General features: G+C 37.3%; 1 protein-coding gene across 2 annotated transcripts in view; it reads right to left on the bottom strand.

Annotated features, from left to right (window-relative positions):
• The window catches only part of LOC138709124 (ABC transporter G family member 20-like), a 226,789-nt gene that overhangs the window by 15,245 nt on the left and 188,362 nt on the right, over positions 1 to 23,182 (bottom strand). For both annotated transcript variants that reach the window (XM_069839660.1, XM_069839661.1), the window contains 2 exons: positions 17,916 to 18,004; positions 483 to 659 (listed from right to left, as the gene is read on the bottom strand). In XM_069839660.1, the coding sequence (XP_069695761.1) occupies positions 483 to 659; positions 17,916 to 18,004 (266 nt within the window). The remainder of the gene's footprint in view (positions 1 to 482; positions 660 to 17,915; positions 18,005 to 23,182) is intronic.

Here is a 23,182-nt window from a genome sequence, read left to right as displayed (position 1 = left end):
TTTCTTGAAACATACAATGTGTTCTTGACATACAAGGAAACTATATTTGAAGGATGTAATGTTAAAAATATCCTAAGTAAATTTAGTTTGTATCGATAAAACTATAGTTATTTCTTTTGGAATGCCCTGGCATATGTTCAAGTACTGTACTCAGTTGATATAACAGTTTTATATATTTTATACGGTATTCTTAAACTTACTTGCGATGCCCCATTGATAATCAGATTAGAACATACTGTATGTTAATTAGGTTTGTTATTCTGAATTCTTTCTACTTATAAACTCTAAGTTGTCAGAAGTTCTGTGCTCTAAGGCAGAAATGTTACTGGCATGTATAATTTTCACACATGGTAATATTTCATGGTTTTCATTTTAGAATAACTTTTTGGAAAAAAAAAAAAAAACATTACTAAGAAGTTGGTACTATCAATTAAAATGTCACATACATACAAGAAAATTGATACATTTTAAAACAAACTTACCAAAGCACATGCCGCAGATTCCAGTGAGCATTGTTATGATGATAACCCACAGAAGAGAGCCAGTACATATAATATCGAACACAGCAAATGCGAAGACTAGGACCATTATGGTCTGCACAGTCGTCACAACAAGCTGAGTTATCACGTGCGAGAACAGCAACTCAGGTGGAGTCATACCTGTCAACACATTAGCCAGAACAGGAACGTGAGATCTTAAGATTTTATTTTCAGCACAAATTGACTAATCGTAGAAACTTATGTCGCTCAGTTGCTATGAATACAGGTAACACATAGATTTGATTCACTAATAATACTAGGTGAGTTATTTTTATACAGGGATAAATTTTATATAAAACGTGTATGAAAATAATGCATAAACTATAACTTCGAAACACTAATTTCTTTTTTTTTAAGGTACCGTATTTATACAAATTGTACCTCTGATTGAGGTTCTGGCTGATATATATATATATATATATATATATATATATCTATTATCATGCAGTACATCTCACTTGATGATGTGTATCAGAGGAAGAACAATTGTTTGTATGCATCTGAAGTCTGATTAGTGTAATATGTAGCTAATCGACGATGTATGCATTGGAGGGGAAAGGGACTGGCCACCATACCCCATTATCTCCTGGCCTAGTTGCGTCATGAGTGATGCCTTATTGGTGTTACTTATGAGGTTCAAACCTGTCTTCGGACAGTTGACTAAACAACATACAAATGGCTCTATGTTTGTGAGTAGAAAACAATGGTTTTTGTTGTTTAATCAACTGTCCGAAGACAGGTTTGAACCTCATAAGTAACACCAATAAGGCATCACTCATGACGCAGCTAGGCCAGGAGATAATGAGGTATGGTGGCCAGTTCCTTTCCCCATCCAATGCATACATTGTCGATTAGCTACATATTCCACTAATCAGACTTCAGATGCATACAAATAATTGTTCTTTCTCTGGCACATATAGTCAAGTGAGATGTACCGACTGATAATAGATATACATATCAGCCAGAAGCTCAATTTATCGTTAATTAAATGAAATGTCGGTATATTATTGTGGTAACGGAAATATATTCGGTAGGTATGATTACCAATAGCATTAACTCAATCTAGATCTTATAATAAAAAGTAAGAAAATTGAAGCATTTCGTTTTTTGTGCTAGTCAGTATAGTATCGATACTTCGTCCTGTGTCTCAGACATGTAAGGGAAGATTAAGGTAAAACGATGTATATCATAACATGAAGCGAGAGGAAACAGGAGTGCCTGAGTAGACGAAGAAGTGAGTGGAAGAACTTGAGAGACGGAAACTGGATTCTGAGTGGTCCTCTTTATCAAGGAGTCGCCCTGAGTGGCACAGTTGGTATAGCGCTGGTTTTCTGTGCCCGAGGTTGCGGGTTCGATCCCAGCTCAGGTCGATGGCATTTAAATGTGCTTAAATGCGACAGGTTCATGTCACTAGATTTATTGGCATGTAAAAAAAAAATTTCGGCACACTGGTGATGCTGATATAACCTCAGCAGTTGCGAGCGTCGTTAAATAAATCATAATTTTAAATTTTATCGAGGATTTGGTGGGTGTGAATCGCGATCAATGACCAAGAGAATAATCTTAAGCTGTCGAGGATTTGGTGGATATAGCTCGCTATCAGTGACCACCAAAGCAAATGACAGTTACTCTGTTATCAAGGATTCTGCAGACATACCTGCAATTGATGACCACAGAAAGGGGCAGATAAATCTCTCTAATTGATTCAAGTATGACAGATGTGGCCCACGATCGACAGCCATGGAAGGGAAGTTTCCTTGGGAAACCATTGACCAAGGAAAGCTGGAAATGAAATGAGGGATGGTATGGGAGGGGGAAAATGTTGTAGAGCTAAAGTTAGCATGGTGAGTCAATGTGACTGAGCTGGAAGTGAAATCATTTTTGCTGAATATAACAATGAATAGGGAAATGAGAGGAGAAGCATTTAAAAGGCATAGGAAAACTCACCTTTTTAAGGGAAATTGGGACTGAGAGGAAATATCTGTGTGAGCTCCAAGCCTATTGGCCACTCGTCTCATTGATTTATGCCATTGGATATGAAGAAACAGAGAATTTTGAAGGGGAAAGCCGAAAAGAAAAGGATTTAGGATTGGTGAACTATTATTCCGGGCTGTTTCAGCAATGTGTGCAGTATTAGCGGCAAGACTTAGAAATGAGTAAAGACCTACCTAAATTGGGGACAATGCCAACATCTCTATCTTCCTGGGTTATAAGAATACCTAATGGACTGTGTTGTGCCACCTCTGCTCCCTAGGCTGATATCAGCTGAGCCCAGATATGAGTTGGTTGGGTTTGGCACTAGCTGCCACGTATATGTGCCTAGCAAGTCGAGCAATGAATTTGTCAATAATTGGAAAATTTACGTCATTATGGAATTTCTCTCTATAGGCGACTTGGAGATGGGTAGGGTTTCTATACTGGAACATCCCTTTGTTTTTGCTGATGTGTTCCATTGTCCCAAATGAGGTCATATTTTTGTCCCATATTTAATAGTCAGTGTTGTTTTTGCTGATGTGTCCCATGTCCCAAATGAGATCGTATTTTTGTTCCGTGTTTAACAGTCAGTGTCTGAAAAAAAAAACAAAATAGGGAATTTCAACTGCTCTTCTATTATAAATAACAAACTCCATCACTATTGGTGATACTGGAATTCGCTATATTGGTACTGTTGGAGATGACACTGAATGTAGGCCTATACATTGTTCTTAAAACAGTTCATACTACAAAGCAATCTGCTACCACATCAAACATTGTTGAATCTCACTTGTTTGATGAGATCATATTTATTGTGAATTCCAAAGAAGATAATGACCAAAACCGGTGATAGAATTCATTATGTGTATCCATGGTACAAATACAAGTGTTGAAAGGTTATTCTCCAACATGAACTCCTTGTGGGCTAAAGGGAAAACTAAGTTGTATAGACAGTGAAATCAATGCTTGTTGTAAAATCGTTTTTCAGTGAGAATTGTGTTGGATTTCATGACTTAATGCTTCAAAACAAACAGCTTGTTACAAGAAATTCTTCAGGAAAGTGTTGTACGAGTATGAGTGACTCTGATTCATAACAGTGTATTCTCAGGTGAACCTATTTTGTAAGGAGTATATTTTCAATTCATTTCGTTAAATTTATTCTTTAAGTACTATATTTTCAATAGGCCTAATAGTTCAGTATTTAATTTTAATTGTATTGTTTTAATCTTTCAAAGCGCAATGGAAAATAAACACCGAAGTTTAATTTTTAAAATCAGTGCTGAGTGTCCCATTCCCCCCCCCCCCCTGATGTATCTGTGAACCCATCTCAGATGGGTAATGATTTGAATCATCTGGTTGTGGTTAACTTGGAGTTTACAGATTTGAATATTGCTGCGAAACCTTGTGCTAGGTTATGATATGACAGCAAATGAGGGCTTTATGCATGGTAAGTTCTACCCAAAGGTTGTCAAGAGTTAAGGCTGTCAGAATTGGATAGAATCGAACTATCAGTCCAGTGACCTTAAGAACAATGGATTGGAGACGATCTTGAAAGGTGAGATGAGAGTCCATGATTAATTTGTTGTATCCATGATATTGGTTGGCCGAAAAGTGTGGTAGTATGCCTTCGAGCCTCGCTGTTAGTGAAAAGAGTTGAGTCTAGCATTTACACATCGGACCTATGTTAATCTTGATCCTCCAGTCATGGAACCACGGCTGGAGATGATCTAAGAACGGACTGTAATCTAGGGAATACTAACCTGTATTGTCAGTTACTCAGGAGAAGAGGAGCGAAAAAAATATGACTTTCTTGACTGTCTCTGCTGATTACCGTATTTTAAACGTCATTCATAAGAATCCCAGGAGCCAGGTTATTACTTACGCCGAAAATAGTAACAATATGCCCGTGGAAATTAAGAGCTACCGTACTGTAATTATTTTAATAAAATAACCATTAATAATTGCTTAATCTAGTGCGAAATGTAATTAATAGCTTAGCTTCTCATTTCTCAAGCACGAAAGTAATGACCAGTAACTGATGAAGTATGCATATTTTTTAATGAATACCAGTAGTATGCATCACATAATGTAAGTATTCTTATCACTAACATTATTCCCTCTGCTCCCTCACCTCCCGCTCTTCATCTCGTGGGTAACAAACAGGTACGTACTCTCAGACTTCTTATATTAACGGTCAGAGAGAGAGAGAGAGAGAGTGAGACGTTTTCTCTAGAGTTCCAGTAACGTCAGAAAAAATACGCGACATTCAGCACTGATTAAAAAAATTCAAGTGTTCGAAGAAGTACATGGACTGGCAGACATTGGCAGTACAAGAAGAATAGACATAATTGCCATCCCATCAAATAACAACAATGGCTACATCATCGATCCCACCATTAGATTTGAAAAACAAGAGCCAACCTAAAGATGTAAATAGGGAAAAAAACGACATCTATGTACGTATCGTTTCATATTTTATGGACAAATAATGTACGGCCTACAACAAATTGAAGTAATAGGCCTTAGACCTTATGGTTGGAGCACGCGGAGCTATTGCCGGTTTTTTCTAAACATGGCAACGTTTCCGGCTACAGGGGAAAGCAATTGACGACATCGTTCCTGCATCTCTGAGGGGATCCATATTTCTACTCCGAAACCGTCTCTACGGTCAACAGTGATCTTCAAATTATTAATTAGTAATTATTTATTCAATCATTTCTTGTCATTGTTGTGTGACTCTCTTAAACTTGAACATACAGTACCGGTATGTTATTTGTACTTTCAACTGCCTATTGTACAATATGCTCTGTCTTTGTGGCAGCCTGTTAATACAGGGATCTGTTATCGTTTAGATAAGTAAATAAATAATAAATATGGAACTTGTTTTTCTCATCAGTTCGCAGTGAGTATATTCTCAGAATGGGTGCGTAGCATATGCGCAACACTATTAAGTTACTTCCGCAAATTATAGTTGCATTTCCGAAAATACTGCTGCTACAAGAAACATAGGTAAGTATTGAATAAATGGCAACACTGGACAGCTAAAAAGGCGTGACGTCGCCTAGAGTTTTTTTTAATAAAATTAGTTTACGACGTTTTATCAACTGCGTGGTTATCTAGCGTCTGAATAAAATGAAAGAACAATGCCAGCGAAATTATTGTAATAATGTCGTTAATCAACGATAAATGCAATGGAAGTGGGAAAGGAACTGGTCACCATACCCCATTATCTCCTGGCTTAGTTTCCTCATGAGTGATACCTTATTGGTGTCACTTATGAGGTTCCAATCTGTCTTCGGACAGTTGACTAAACAACAAAACAATGTCAGAGAAATGAGTCCAGGGGCCAGCGCCGAAAGTTATTCAGAATTTGCTCGTAGTGAGTTTAGGACAACCCCGAAAAAAACCAGGTAACATCCCAACCAGGATTTGAACCCTAGCCCTCTCGTTTCACGGTCAGACATACTAATTGTTACTCCACGCGGTGGGTTCTTACAATATACTCAATGAGAAGTATTTTATGTTGGTGAATACTTTTTAATATGAATATTCGTAGAAGTAATCTAATAGTAACACTTTAATATATTACTAGCTTTACTACTTTATATCCTATTAAAATAAGATTTAATTAATGGGTAACAGAGGTCGCTTTTCCGTGATGTCATACATAGACTTGTTCCTAGAGGTCGCTAGTGCAATTACATTCTGAATTGCTGTCTGTTCTATGGGTAGGCCTAGTGTAATCGTGGTGTGTGGATAAGGTTATCCACAAACCATGTACACCAGCCGCGGAAGCCTACGCTAATACTAGTGTAATCGTCTCGTGTTGACTTGCTAGTTCAAAGTTGTATTTCAGTGCGGATTTTTGTGCTTAAGAATGGTGGTCATTAAAACGGTAACAAATCGTGGCGTGGAGTGTCTTGTTGACAATATCAAAATATAGGTAGAAAACTACGTAAATTAAGTACAGGTAATAAATGTATCGTGGATGTATACCGTACTGAAAAGAATTTTGAGGTAACGAAAATTAATTCGGAAGTGAGTGAAATTTAGAAGCGATCATGATTATGAAAGCAAAAGTGACAGGTTAATTAAAACATATTCGAAATAACTGCGAACGTAATGCATGCGAAGATCTGACTGACTCTCCACTCGAGTAAAATTATACGACGAAAACAATCTCAGTCTATGATCACTTCCGATATAGGTTATGTCCAAACTATGTTCTGTTTGCTTTTATCGGTATCCGTCATTTGTGTAATTATTATTTTAAACTTCAAACTATGATTTTAAACTTTGGAGTGGCGGCTCATGCTTCTGTTAAGAACATATTCTGTTATACAAATTAATTCCATCTACTCGTGAGGCAGTCCTGGTATGAAAGAACAGTTGAGTTGAGTTGAATACCTATACCTTCGAAACAAAATTATGAAATTTGAAAACTTCTGAAAAATTAGTCTGGTCTTAGGTACAGTATTTGTCTCCGGATATGGTAGGGAATGATAGAATTGCATAGCAGCGGCGGATTTTCAGGAGAGGCAAGGGAGGCCGTACTGAAAAGTAACAGATAGCGCTGTAACCTGTATAGTCGACATCTAGCAGCCTGCAGTGTCTATGTGAGAGCGGGAGAGAGGAGTATGTTACATGACGCTACTCCCCGGTAACCATGACAACAGCAGTTCAACCAATAAGATAGCTGGTTAGAAGAGTATTTAAACTTGATTAGAACGCGCGAAGGGAGCCGATTTGGACACGTCCTACCCACCGCTGACAACTGTGCTGCTTAGTCACGGCCGGTTTCGGCTGTATTGGGAAGTTTTCTCTCTTTCTCTCTTCTTGGTTTTAGAAAATTGAGTCACATGTTATTAGTTTTCTCTCCCTGCGTAAAATGTTGCATGTATGTTGTTAGATTTTCTCTTGCTTGCGGGTGTTCTTGTTATTTTATTAATTTGTGTTACGAGATGTATTTACTTATACAGTATTTTAAATATATCGAGAGTTTAGAAACAAATGCAGATTTGTCTCTAGCTTCTTCTAGTAGCAGTTACTCAGTATGTTGTGGCCTATTTGATCGGTTTGCGAAGAAAGAGGAACGTCAAGTTAATTTGCTGTAAAATTAGGCTATGTAATAGCAGTGGCGTATACTGGTTTAAGGGCCTGGGCTACCACTGACCCTATTATTACACAAAATATATTTTAAAGTCCCTATAATAAAATTCCTTACCTATTTATATATGAATTCCAGACGTCTTGATTGGGACGAAAATACTTTGATGACTTCGTCATTGAAATTACAGTTGGGCCACTTGCGAAGTTTCTGTAGAAATGACTTTTCAATGGACACCAGTGCCAAGCCGGATAAACGTTCTTATGTATGAGTTGATCTACAGTAGGATTTTATTCTCTTCAACGCAGAAAATGTCACAATTAATGTTGCCAATTTAAGGACTTCAGGAATAACTTGGTTCAGCTGGTTTTCATATATGGCAGATAATATTTCATGGATAGGTTTGTTCGAAAAATCAAAGACCTCTGCTGAATATATTACACTTAATTCATTTTTCAAACGTACTTGATCAAAGTGACTGTTATAGGACTGAAATAAATTGTTTAGTGCCTCATTCGGGAAGTTTTCTCTATAAGCAGAAAATTTTTGAGAATCTAGAAGATATGTGAACTGAAGCTTTCCATAATCAGAAAATCTGTCAGTAATTTCCATGTGCATACGATCTAGTATGCTGTAGTACAGCTGCCTGTATTTCAATTCATCATCTCCTTTTCTTCGCTTTAATGGTGGTTCCATTGTATTGGCTGAAGAATTTTCATTTTCCATATCACTCCATATGGACGGAAACCTACTACGTCTGAACTCGAATATAGTATTTTTTAACTTTGATACCTCTTGCAAGCAGTATGCTATGTCTAGACTTTTTGTCTGAAGAATATTGTAGAGCACATCTGTATGTGCGAACACTCTAGCATTGACTTCAAGAAGAAATATATTCTGAAACTGTGTGAAAAAAATACAAATATCCTTGAGCCTGCACAATTACATCATCAACCCAGTTTTCTTCAGAGTCATTACAAATGATATTTTCAAAGAAAGCAGTCGGTTGTTCTCTGTATTACTTTACTGTATTTACAAGCCGAGATGTAAAATTGCATCTAGTTGGTGCTACTTTTGGGAGTTTCTTTTTCATAAATTCTAGAGTTTTTCTGATCTTTTAGGAGATGATGAGAAAAATGCAGCTAAACCCGACAGTGTTTTGAAAAAAAAATGCGGCATTCTGGAATGGATGAAGTAGTTTGTTGCAAAACTAAATTGAGAACATGACTGTAACAATGGACAAATAGTGCTTGAGGATACTTTCCTTGAACTTTTGTTTTTAAGCCATTAATATTTCCCGCCATAACTGAAGCACCATCGTATGTCTGTACAATTAACTTATTGCCGACATTGTATTCTGCTATAACACCTTCCACATGCTGAAACCAAGCAGCAGCAGTTTTGCCCGAACTGACATTTGTGAATCTTATAAACCGTTCTTGAACATTGGCAGTACTATCGACGTATCTTAAAACAGTGGACAATTGACTCTGATTAGAGCAGTCACTTGTTTCATCAACAACAATGGCCGCAAAAGGTGCTTCTTCTATTTCAGATTTTATGTTCTTTATCATAACCCCACTTACAGCAAATATTAAGTCATTATGAATTGCGGGAGAAGTACCACGAAATACTGTTGAACTCTCAAGATGATTGGCCAGTAAATGGTCAAATTCACTTAAGGAACTTAAATATTCAATATAATTTCCTATATTGTCTGATTCCACACTCTCATTATGATCCCGAAAAGCCAATTCTTGTTTTCCTAGAAAGCAGACTGCGTTAATAAGACGCAGTAAAATCTCCCGATTTTTTTTCCACAGGAGCATTGTGTTGGTTGATATGTAGAGCTTTTTGCTTATCTAGCTGTAAATCAATTCTTGTCTTCCCAAAGTTTGCAAAGTTCATGCTACTACAAATATGAGCTTTTGATTTGTCGTGTTTTAGGACTGCCGTTCGAAGGTAGTTGATATTAGAAAACCCTCTTTTGACCACACATTAGTTTCGCGGCTAAATAACAAACATGGCTAGCAAAATAATTTAGACAGTTTAGAACTACCACACAACCAATTCCACTTACCATATGACGTTGAAGTGAAATGGCGTGTGTACTCACGCTGTTTTTCTTTTACGTCCATGGACAAATTTAACTCAGGAGTTGGTCTTTCCATTTTCACAATTTCAACTTCCTCGTTGTATGTACGACGGTTAAAAGGCACTTTTAATAAACCTTCTATTACACAGTCATTTTCAACACAAACCTCTCCAGAAACTTGTTCTGCCATATTTTTCACAATATCACTTAATTGGGAAATTAAAAACTTAATAGTTCACAATTAATATAACTCTTAGACACTCGAACAAATCACAAATTTAAAATACTGCACTGCAAGAACACAATTACATTCATGAGCTAGAGTGCTAAGCGTACTTCGCGCCTGCGAAGAAACCGATCACGAGAGCGGCAACTCATCCGGCCTTACATTGCACGATGGAAATAGAAGAGAGCGGGGGGAGGGGCAGTTGTGCGACCGGACAGCGTGAGCGGTAATACAAAATTATTACATTATGTTATATTATAAACTTTTTCTTTTGTAATTTCCTTGGGCTACCGCCGGTAGCCTCGGTAGTCCGCAAAATACGCCCCTGGCTTATAAGTCTATGTATAAGCTCGTGAAACTACATTGGCGCGAAGTATTTAGGTTGTGTCTGTTCGTGCGCTTCATGAATGTCAGAAATCACTTGACGGCCACACACTCTTACGTAATTGGTGGCGAAAGAGAGGGCTTGCTAGTTTCGGTCTGATCCACTTCCCCGTCGGGACATGGAGAAACTGTGTCTATTGCAAAAAATTAATACAGTAATTCCTACCACGCGTGACAAAAGGAGATTCCAACATAATACTGTAATAATGTTCTCTTCATTTGTGATCAAAAAATTTGTTGACGTGATGCATAGGCGGAGTTGTAGGGGGATCATGGGGGGGGGCACTGTCCCCCTCCCCAAACTTGTCTGAACTCTTTTTCTAATAACGTTAGAAAATATTGAATTCAAAAGATCATTTTTGATTTTGTTTATGATTAAGTTTGTGTACTTAAATTGATGAATTAATTGTCTTCAGATCACGTGTCTGCACTACAGTATTTATTTTTAATTTCTGAATGTATAAGGATTCCTATACCTCATTTGAGGAATGGAAGTATTGTAATGTTTCTTTTGTAACAGCCTGTACTCATGTGTTAGAAGTCTGCAGGTGTGCAGGCTGCCGCTTGGAGATGAATGACATAGGCTACTGCACAACAATGCAGAAAAAAGAAAAGTTATTCTGGTATAATGTGTAAACTTAAAAACGAGATTTTAATAAAATAGTGTTTACATTTTATATGATATCTTCAGGAAGATAAAATTCATATAACAAGTTTCTGTTAGCACTGTTACGTAGTTTTATTGATGCATGCATGTGTTTCTGTACGAGAGAGAAAAAGAGGGAGATTGTTTTAAGTTATGCCTTGTTATAATTTGTAGTAGATCTTCAGTTCAAACCCTATACAACTCTGTCCGAAACATCGCGGATGTGGATGTAACATGTAAGAAACATGTTCTCGAAAATACCTTTATTAAATAATCATATTCCGATATATTGTACGACAGTGAAGCTATAACGGGGGGAGAAGGTAAATGTTGTCCCCCATAACCTTGTTAACTTATATGGGGATTCTATAGTTTTGCTTTCCCTCCCCCCCCCCCAAGGAAACTGTTCTCTCTCCGCCTATGGCGTGTTGGTGGAACATATCAATGTGGAAAAAGTTTGGCATAATAATAATAATAATAATAATAATAATAATAATAATAATAATAATAATAATCCGTGGTGCTACAGCCCGTGAAGGGTCTAGACCGACCAGCTGGCTGCTGGTCTCACGCCCACATGCCGAAGCAGAGGTGGACGATCATCCAACCAGACTGGAGGTATCGTGTGGTTAGCACGATGATCCCCCCAGCCGTTATAGCTGGCATTCGTAACCGGATTTCGCTACCTATTGTAGCTCCCCAAGTGCATCACTACCGATCCCATACACTGGCCGAAATTTCATGAGAAAATTTCTTCCCCCATGAGGACTCGAACCAGTGCGCATTCCGTAACGCGCGTCCTAGGTAGGAAGCCTTGGACCACGACGCCACGGCGCGGGACAATAATAATAATAATAATAATAATAATAATAATAATAATAATAATAATAATAACAACACTTTCCGTCTTTTCCAACATTGGCATAATTCACCATCATATCTACATAGAGCACGTTTTGTGCGATATTTATCGCAGTGGATAAAACGATGATACAGTCTGAGCGCCAGCTCTAAAACCGTACCGTATGAGGAAGTGGGGAGAGGGGAGACGTGACTCAGCAAGTATAGTACAGTCTAAGGCAGGCATGTCAATTGATACCCACAGGAGCAAGCGCGCGCTTTAGAGCCCAGGAGAGCCTGAGCGCTTTACAGCGGAAAGGAAAGAGACAGACGTAAGAGATGGTATATGCCGCTTGGTCGAGCTATATTCAGGGATGGCCAGCACTGATTCAATAGATAAAGGGAAGAGAACTTATTAAAACTGTATCCATGTTAATTTTTATATTTACCTGAGAAGTATAAGTGCATTATGAGAATGTAAGTTTTAATTTTAATGCTCATTTTTCACAAGTTTGATTTTTTTATTCAAAAGAAATATTTTCTCAACTTTTCGTATAGAAAAGTGAAATTTTCAGGTATAGGCCTATTTATTTAGTAGCCTTACAGAATGTTTTCGTAAATCTAATATACCGTATATACGTATTACTGATGATAGTGTGTTGAAAATTTTGAAAATATTCGCATGGAAATTGTCTGTAAGGAAATGAATTAACAAAGCAACTACTGTTGTATCATAAGCAAAAGATACGTGCCCATGTGTTGTAAAAATGTCAGCTGTATGGCTTCAGCAGATTTCGAGAAAATAATTTAATATTCTGATGATAGGAAGTTGTTCACAAATATCACCTTAAAAGCATAATGCGATAAGAGTTTTGTTATGTAATATTAGTTACACTTAAAACAGATACAGTACCTAGGTAACTTTACTTTGTACTGTAATATTGTTTTGATTAGTTTATTGATTACTTTTGTAAGGCTAAAGATACCATCAATGTAAATTCCAACTTATCATGTCATACTCAATCTCTTTCTTTGGAATATCACTTTCTTTATGAATGATGTGTTTCAGCCACTTAATACAGTATAATATTATACTACTTATCCAAGACACTATGGAATTTAAGTGAATATTCCTTCTTAACTCTCTATTATGTTATTAAGATTTAAAATACAAGTGCAATATTAAGAAATCAGTGTTAGTACTTTTGTTTTACAGACAATATAAAAGGTAAAAAGGTAAAGGTATCCCCGTAACATGCCATGAAGGCACTTGGGGGGCATGGAAGTAGAGCCCCATGCTTTCCATGACCTCGGCACTAGAATGAGGTGGTGTGGTCGGCACCACGCTCTGACCGCCTTTTATTTACAGACAATATAGATAATATTAAACAGAAAGAAGCCATATACAAATAACGACATAAAATTTCACGTTCCGTTTGAAGTTTGTGCACCATTATTTTCTTTCCAACAGGTTGCTTATTCATATACACAACCCTTCCTCTTTCCATACTTAGCGCATGCTGCCCACGCACGACGTCAAGGTCAGAAAAATGCGCTTGCTTTGACATCACTGGTCTAAGGGTTCCATGCCGCATTCCAGCCGCGGTTCCAGAGCTGGCGCTCAGACAGTAGATGAGAAGTGATGATGGAGAGTTAATTAGGATTAGTTAATTAGTTCGAGGCCCTTTAAATTGGTGCTATCCAAGCATCCGCCCGGAGGGACTTAGAAAACCACATGAAGGGAATGTGATTGAACCTCAAACCTCCATGTTTCATTATTATTATTATTATTATTATTATTATTATTATTATTATTATTATTATTTACATTAAAATATGAGCATTTCACGCATGTTAGTCGTATAACTTTATTATGTTGTAAACTTGCGAATTCTAAATGAGGCAGTAGAGCACGTGAATAGCCTCAAATACTTGGAGTGTACTATAAGCAGTAACATGAGCTGCAGCCAGGAAGTCAAAAGAAGGATAGCAATGGCCAAGGAAGCTTTAAATAGAAAAAGGAGCATTTTCTGTGGACCTCTGGAAAAAGAACTAAGAAAGAGACTAGTGAAGTGCTTTATGTGGAGTGTGGCATTGTATGGGGCAGAAACATGGACATTACGACGAAGTGGAGAGAAACAAATAGAAGCATTTGAAATGTGAATATGGTGAAGAATGAAGCGTGTGAAGTGGACAGACAAAATAAGAAATGAAGTTGTGTTGGAAAGAGTGGGCGAAGAAAAATGATGCTGAAACTGATCAGGAAGAGGAAAAGGAATTGGTTGGGTCACTGGCTGAGAAGAAACTGCTTACTGAAGGATGCACTGAAAAGGATGGTGAACGGGAGAAGAGTTCGGGGTAGAAGAAGATATCACATGATAGACGACATTAAGATATGTGGATCATATGCGGAGACTAGAAGGAAGGCAAAAAATAAGAAAGACTGGAGAATGCTGGGTTTGCAATGAAAGACCTGCCCATGGGCAGAACATGCACAAGACTTCCTTTAACCTCTTTAGTCTCGAATTTATATAAAAAAAAACTGAAAAAAAAAATCGGTGACATAATCATTCTGGGGTTCCAAAAATCCCAAATCAAGTCTTTACAGAACATCAAGTTTTGGGGCAATTTTGACTCTTGGTGCCCTCAAATTTTAAATTCTAATTTATAATTCTGGTATAGAAATGTTGCAAAAGTGATACTCTTCATTTCTATCAAATTTAAATTTTCAAAATTTTCAAAAGTATCCAAGACACTGCAAAACAATTAAAAGAACATATGAATCCTCTAGATTCAAAATCCCTTATATCCACTTTCATAAATTGAAGGATTTTAACAGTCTCTGGTGGCCAATAGAGGGAATTTTCAACCTAACAGTGACTTTTAACCAAACTTTTGCTTCAAATTCAGTGACTTTTTGAATTCAAACTGTATAAATCATTCGAATTCATTCTTAGCAAGCAATATGTGGGCGTAACTCAATTACGAACAAAATGGTCTTTAGAGGGTTTTGAATCTAGAGGATCATATGTATAGTATACTCTACAACAGGACTGAAGAGGTTAGGTGGATTCGCTGGGCATTGTTGTCAATTCAGCCGTTTTCCGGCTAGATTTGGTTAAAAACAGATAACCAAAATAAGTTCAATCTAGCTTTCAGTGGGATTTGTAGTTGTTATAAAGTTAAAAGGGTACCAATTCAAATATGTATGTCACATTGTCGATGTTATTAGTATTCTACATGTAATGAAAAAATATATTTAATAAAAATGAGGAGTTAATGACAGTATTAAATTATTTTAATATATTATCATACTTAAGTGTATATTTTACTACATACATTTTAATTTTAGCGCTTATTTCGCCTGTTTTACTGCATAGTTGCGTTCATATGTTCAGAGTTTTATTTTAGTAGGTACATGAAGTTTCGCAGTATATTCATAACACTCCATGAAAGTTCGGAGTACAACATTTTTATCAAATTCGACTTCTGAGTTGTTATTTGACGTGAGGGACGTTTAATAGGGTTACAATTTCAGTTACGTCCTTTTCGGCTTTCTCACACTGCCTGGAAATATTACGCACCGTCTTTTCACTCTACCTAGCTACATCTTTAGCAGTCCTATCCGAAGTTTTCTATAACGAGATGATGAGAGCTTTCTTGTTTTATTCTTTACAAAATTGTATAACAATAAAGTACACAATTCAACAATATTCATTGATTTTTAAAATTCATAAAATGCAGTAAAGTACAATAAACAATCACACAGACATCTGTTCATATAACTGTTGTAATTATTTATTGTATTTTATTGCATTTTATGAATTTTAAATTGTATAACATTGTAGGCCTATAGACCTATAATTTTTCGGCTCTGAGATCAGTTACCGGTACAGAATTTGTAAGAGATGCAACGCTTTCATTAGCAAAGTCTCTGTATTTCAGTCTTTGTATGTTAGGTACCGACATCTACAATTTGCGCAATATTTCACTTTGTGAAATTTATCTAAACTTAATATTGTTCTCGTATTATCTGATACGGTATTCATAAGTGAATGAAATTACGAATTTGTGATATGCAGTGTTATTACTAGACTTCGTTGAATTGCCACACGCAGCATGCTATCAGGTTGCCGATGTACGGTAGTATAGAGGAGGCGGTCTCGTAGTATAAGCAGTTCATGTTAAGAGTTGTGACCGGTCCAAATAATAGAGCAGCTACAGCTAATGTATACCTAAGTAAGCATTTGTTTTTGCATTACTGTGGTTGGGATAGTCAAAGCTTAACATATTTTGTTCAGTGCAGACAAGAATTCAATCAAACATACTACAATGAGAGTGTTGCTGTTACAAATAGTTGTCCCTGGAATACCCTTATCTCCGCAGCCAGTCTTGACCCGTTGGGGAACGTGGTTGGATGCTGTTAATTATTATGCACAACATTACTGCAAAATAATGGAGGTAATTGGATAGCACAGACAGTTCCGCTGTTGCTGCTGTAAAATCATTGGTTTCTGAACAGCTATTGGAAGATATTCTGTTCATTGATTCTAATTTTAAAATCGTGTCCAAAAGCATCATCCTGTTAGAATCGCCTAAACTACTACTCTCAGAAGCCCTTAATATAGTGGATAAAATATCACAAACCGTTATCCAAAATAACAATTCACTAATTTCAGAAAAAATGAAATGTAAGTTGAGAAACATTATTGCTAAAAATTGTGTCTATTCACAACTTCGTATTATAAATGATGTACTATCGGGTCACGACAAAACATCTGCAGTAGTGACTTTCCGTTCTTCAAATACGTATTACATCGTGTGATGTTGAACGTACATTTTTCCCAAAATAAAAACTGTTTAAGTGACCGTCGGAGGTTACTTTGCAGTCGCTGAAAATGTACGTAACACTTCACTGCAATGCACATATTCAAGGATGATGTGAGTATCTTACATTAAATTTTAAGAATTAATATATCTCACTATAAAATAATTGTGTATTTACATGTTTAGACATTTCCTACTTCAATGATCATTCATTACATTTCTTGAATGCAGGATACAGGTTTTATTGTAACCGCAGTATACTGCTCAGTGTTTACATCAGAGGCATACTCAATTCGTTCCACGCCCCCTTCTCATACAGTTTATACCGCGTGCACAGTAAACCTTGCGATTCTTGTGGCAATTCCACAAAGTCTAGTTATTACAAATGATCACTTGAATAACTTTCGTTAAATAACATTCAGATACATGAAAGTAGCATCAAATGAAAAGGAAACTCAAACATTTTGTAGTGGTTGGTAGGCCTACAGCTGTCGCGTAGTTACTGATTTCGTCGCTAGGGCAATAGAAGAGAAAATGTCTGCCCAACGAAGACAGGAGGTCATTTTGTGTGCTGGATTTTGACGTCTGGCAGTCTGTTATCACTGTACAACGTAATTTTAGAAGAGAGTTTGGTAAAGATGCACCAGTGGGTCCAGTATTCGTAAGTAGTAAGCTGACTTTAAGGCAAGGGGATGCATATGAAAACGAAAGTCAACCGGCCGTCCACCAGCAAGCGAGACAAATGTAGAGTGTGTGAGAGAGAGTTTCACACGAAGTCCACAGAAATCCACCACGATAGCCAGAAGAGAATTAAACATCCCGCTACCATAGTGACGGTAGTGAACGTTTGCGTTGGCCTCCACGTTCCCCTGATCTTACACCCTGTGACTTTTTTTTCTCTGGAGTTTCGTCAAACAACACGTGTATCAGCCACCTTTCCCACCTACCATACAGGATCTTCGTGTTCGCATCACAGAAGCCATTGCATTAGTGGATCGTCCAATGTTACAACGTGTATGGCAGGAATTGTCGCGTGATACAGAAAGCTCACATTGAGCTCTTGTGATTTGATTATGTGAACCAAATGGATAACAAAACTTCCTGAGATTCACTTTCATGTATCTGAGTGTCATTTAACGAAAGTTATTCAAGTTTGTAATCGGAAAGATCGTTTGTAATAATACTATATATTTCCGATAATTGAGTGGATGTTACAATGACTTGAATTATATACTATGAGAGATTCTATAAATAATAAGTTCTATTCAGTCACTCACCCAGTACCAAGGCTCTTTCCATCAAGCCTTCTTTCGCTTCTAGAATCATAGCAGCTGCAGTTAGTGCAAGTGAAAGGAAAAAGATGATGCTGTGGAACAAATATACATAATTATTACAAGAAGAAATTATGAGCGAGCCCTAAGTAAGTTATTACTCCGTATAAACATTAATACCATTCTCCCCTTTACCACATAGTTCGTAATCATATTTCATATATAGAGTGAACAGTAAGTAATGCTATTAATTTCAGGGGGTCATTATTTTACATATTTTAAACAGAAACGTTTAATACAATTTTTCTTGTTTTTCCTTCCTTTAGGATAAACAAAATTGTTATATATGAAACATTTCATAGCGTGTTTTGGGAAAGGCATTGATTTAATTCCCAATATGCTCAATCAATTTAAGAGAGCAGTGTATTATGATAATAAATGATAGAAAAAATTTTAGTTTTGTTCTTTAAATGTACAGAAATTTGATCCGAACAAATATAACTTTTCGTTCTGCAAAGGAATTTTACAATGTTACATTTATTGGGATCAAATTGAGGACCGTTTTTGCAAAACTTGCTAACTGCAAAATTTGCAAAATTGAGATTTTGGTGGATTCGTTAACATAAAGCAGGCCTCTACACGATGTTAAAGTTATCTTAGTAAAATTGAATTATTTCTCTTCATTACAGTGTGTCAAAGAGTGATGGTGCACTTATAACCTACTTGTCTCCATTCAGTTTTTTGTCTCTCCTGTAAAATTTAGTTTTTTTTTTTTTTTTTTTTTTTTTTTTCAGTTAGCAAGTTTTGCAAAAACGGTCCTCAATTATACAGTAAGAAACAGTAGTAGACAAGTGTACCTGCTTCCCAGTTTGTTGTTCCTGACAATTTGTAGAAGGAGGAACGGAGATTATGCGTTAGAGAGAATGAGAATATGCAAGTGTTGAATTAGGGACTGCCAGATTTTCAGAATGTTGTAAGAGATAGTTTCAACATTTAGCTCAATGAAGAATTTATCAGGTTGGGAGAAATACATGCACACCAATTCAGAGCGTACAGTATACAGCTCATGCATTTTGTCGAGACACTCGCGATGTGCAGTACGGGAATGACGTTTCTGTGGTGGGGGTAGGAGTAGGAGGGAAGGTCGGGCGTGCGTCTACAGAGTTCAAGGCAAAACCTAACCCATTCCCCTATAATTCGTAAGGAGATTCATCCGCACTATGTAGGAAGAGTGGGGAAGTGTCTTGACAAAATGCATGAGCTGTATTAGCAAGTTAAAGCATATTATAAGGCACCATTGAGGAAGTTACATTATAATTTATATTGTAATTCTGAAGTCATTATTGATATATTGGATTCAAATTTTGAAATATACATCTATATGTATACATATATGTATATGCATGCATGCATACATACATACTGTACATACATACATAAATACATACATACATACATACATACATGAAGTGCATTTTATATTTCCACGTTCGCATGTGTGCAGCTGCGCTGTGCAATATTTTCCAATGGCAGGTAGGTCATACGTACTTGACTTTTGCGTCATTTAGCCCAGAATTCCCCTTCTACGAGGAACACGCTGTACCTGTAAACTCTTTGCCACAGAGCGTTGCCCTTGGTGTATCATGGGAGGTGACCTACAGCGCACCAGTGTGATGATTATGATGATTAATGAAGCAATGGTGGAATTCAGGTAAGGAAAAAGGGAGTACATCGCGAAAACCTACCACCTAACACTGTCTTTGTCCACAAATTTCACTTGGATTCACCGGGATTCGAACTCGGGTTACCAGTGTGAATAGCTGACGCTGTAGTCGTAAGCTAATTAGAAATGCGTTCTACAAAATTATTAAATGTAAGTACTGATTTGTTGGTGAATGTACGAGTATATACAGTATTGTGTAGACTACATTCTTCTTCAACTGTTTTCATGCCTGTGTTGAAGAATTGTTGTTGTTTAGTTAACTGTCCGAAGACAAGTCTGAACCTCTCAAGAGATCAACAAGGCACCACTTATGGGGCAACTAGGTCAGGAGATAATGGGGTACGATGGCCAGTTTCTTTCCTCCTCCATTGCATACATTGCCGATTAGCTATATTGTATATTACACTAGTCAGACTTCAGATGTATATAAACAATTATTGTTCTTCCTCTGACACATATCGTTAAGTGAGATGTACTGCCTGATAATAGATGTACAGTTCCCCAAGAAAAAAATGAGACGATTGAATATTCCTAAGTCTCAGATGATCGGAGACCAGAGCACTGATACACAAGATAACGAATACAGTATTGAGTTACTTAAATTCAGGGTATTTGGTTTGTTACTAGCATCGTTCCGCAAGTCACTTCAAAAACTGCAAAAAATATGGTAATATGACGTAAATAATAGATAAATATATACATAAATCGTGTAGTTAAATCGACATTGGACCTTCATGACTAGATCGACACTCCGCACAGAAAAGAAAGTTTTCGTGTCGTTTCAATAGCTTAGACGCTAAGACTTCTGCGTGTTGTGTAGAATAGAGCGGGTTCGATTCTTAGTCTATACTCGGGGTCGTCAGCACAGAGCACCCTGGTGCTAGCGTCTCTTACCCGCAGAGAACACAGTGCACCATGGTGCACTCGTAGCTGGTAGCGGGTATGCTCTCTACCTCTTCCTGCTGCACGACGGTGCACACGGGACGGATCCGCTTAAGCCTTGGTTTTTCTGAACTGACGCATGCGACGTGCGAGATGCTAGGCCCTCCTCGCACAAATCCGGACTACACGAGAGAGAGTGAGTGGTTTCTATAACTGCGAAGTGCGCAGACATTGCATCTTGCAATTATAGAAACCACTCACTGTTTCTCGTGTAGTCCGAATTTGTGCGACGCGGGCCTCGCATCTTGCACGTCGCATGCGTCAGTTCAGAAAAAACCAAGGCTTAACCCTTTGCACATTTCAGCGAGTGCTGACGACCACTGGTCTATACCAACGTTTTTTGTACAAATAACGTTGAAATAGCTAAATAACGTTGAAATAGAGTTTTACAAAGTCCTGAGATTAAGTGTTAATGATCACAGACAATACAAAATTACAAATTATAATATTATAAACATTAATCTAATGAATAGGGATATCATTTTATTTTTACTTCAATTTTTATTGTACCTGAGTTTTTTAATGTACTTCACTACCACCCCTTCTACTAATGAAGTTCAACCGTTCTCCACACAGATCCAAGACCGCATATACAGTCATAGTAGCCTTACGGTCATAGTAAACAGTACGTTCCAAAAATATGTTTGCGTTTTCCAGTGACGAAAGAGCTTTCAATATTGAATCATTTTCGCATAGGTACTGTCGTCCATTTGCCTACGTCGTATCACGGTTTCCCCCTCCCCCCACCAGCTTTTATTCACCAGCTAGTGGCTGGGCTGACTTTGCTCTTTTCTGAGAACATTAATTTCTGTTAGGAATTGGACGTCTACGTAATATTATACAACTGTTTAAAATAACTTAAATAAAAGGGCCTCGTTAAGTAATTAAGTGTCACGCGATTTCCTCCCTTTCTACGACCCTACGACATAACCACTTGGACGGACAGTAGATAGCATGTCTGAGTAATTTTATCTTTTCGGATCGGGCAGAAGTGAAGATTGAATTTACAGTATGTAAGGTACTCGGTGAATGTAGAGTATCCATCGCCCACTGAACGAATATTCCACTTTTATCACTGCCAAAGTTGCGCTATAATCGTATATGCAAGGTAGGCTATAACAAAAACCTAAACTAACCAAACCTAACCTGTCAAAGAAGCAACAAGTTATACTAAATATGTGTAAAATTGGCCTATGTCTCTATAGTGGGCGGGACATAAGTAACATTGACCAGGTACTCTTTTATAGAGTAGGTACAGAATTATTTCAACATGAGTTACTAGTACGAAGGACGAAACTGGTAATTGGGATTAGGTACGATAGTCTATAGTGCACATTAGAACTGAAGCCTGTATCGAAATGAACGGCCACCATTTAAAAAAAAATGTGTTTAAATATCCATATTATGATTATTTTTCAATGTAACTTCATTCTATATATAGTACGCTAATGTGCTGTAGACAGTATAATATACACTGCATAATAAATACGTCCACATGGACAGCTCAGTTCGTGAGTAAAAACACTTATTGTTAATACTGTACTGTATTTTGATCAAACAAAAACCTAACGAAAATGATCAAACTCAAAAGCGCGATATTTCCTAGTTTACGTAAATGGATGAACTACTTTTCTTCCCTCCTATACCTAGTAAAGTGATTTGTTTGTATATTACTCCAGTATCATCGAACTCCAGTCGTGGAAGAGGGTTGCAAACGGCGTTGATCCAGAGGTATAACCAGGTTAATATTAAAAATGTTAGTAAAAATAAAATTATGTCCCTGTATGTATGTATGTATGTATGTATGTATGTATGTATGTATGTATGTATGTATGTATGTATTAAAAACTAACAATTAGAATGAAATTTAAAAAATATTCCTAAGCCACACAGACAAACTTTTACAAAGGTTTAAAGTTCTTAGGCCTATGTCATTTGTTGAGTAATTATTACAATATTTTATTACTAGCTTTCCCATGTGTGTAAGAAATGCATTCGCATGCCATGATATTTATCGTGCGGTCGTTGTATTCTCGTCTACATATTCGTCCGTGTCGTGGTCCTATAATGGTCGTTAAGTATGACAGTGGCACAATGTCCATACATGTGAAGAGGTGCATTCGTTATGAGTGACTAACTGGCCGGGATCCGACGGAGTAAGCGCCGTCTTTAAAGACTAAGTGATTATTTTTCGCATATCATATATTATTACGATGTACCGAAGCACATATGATATTTCCGTGCAGAAATTCTGCGTCATCATATGATGAAGGATGAGTGGAATGGAGAAAAATTCTCTCCAGCACCGGAATTTGAACCCGGGTTTTCAGCTCTACGTGCTGACGCTCTATCCACTAAGCCACACCGGCTACTTAGTCACTTGTAATGAGTGCACCTCTGCACATGTGTGGGCATTGTGCCACTGTCATACATCTATGACGCAGTGCATGAGGGTAGGCCACTAGAGGGCACCCAAGAGGTGGAACTTAAACTGAGAGAATTCGATCCAGCATCGGGATGGAAATTCGGTGTGGCTTTGTGGATAGAGCGTCAGCACGTAGAGCTGAAAACCCGGATTCAAATCCCGGTGCCGGAGAGAATTTTTCTC

Source organism: Periplaneta americana, chromosome 11, assembly GCF_040183065.1.
Source record: "Periplaneta americana isolate PAMFEO1 chromosome 11, P.americana_PAMFEO1_priV1, whole genome shotgun sequence".
Taxonomy (NCBI): domain Eukaryota; kingdom Metazoa; phylum Arthropoda; class Insecta; order Blattodea; family Blattidae; genus Periplaneta; species Periplaneta americana.
The sequence above is the reverse complement of the archived record's forward strand: the minus strand, read 5'-3'. Positions and strand labels throughout refer to the sequence as shown.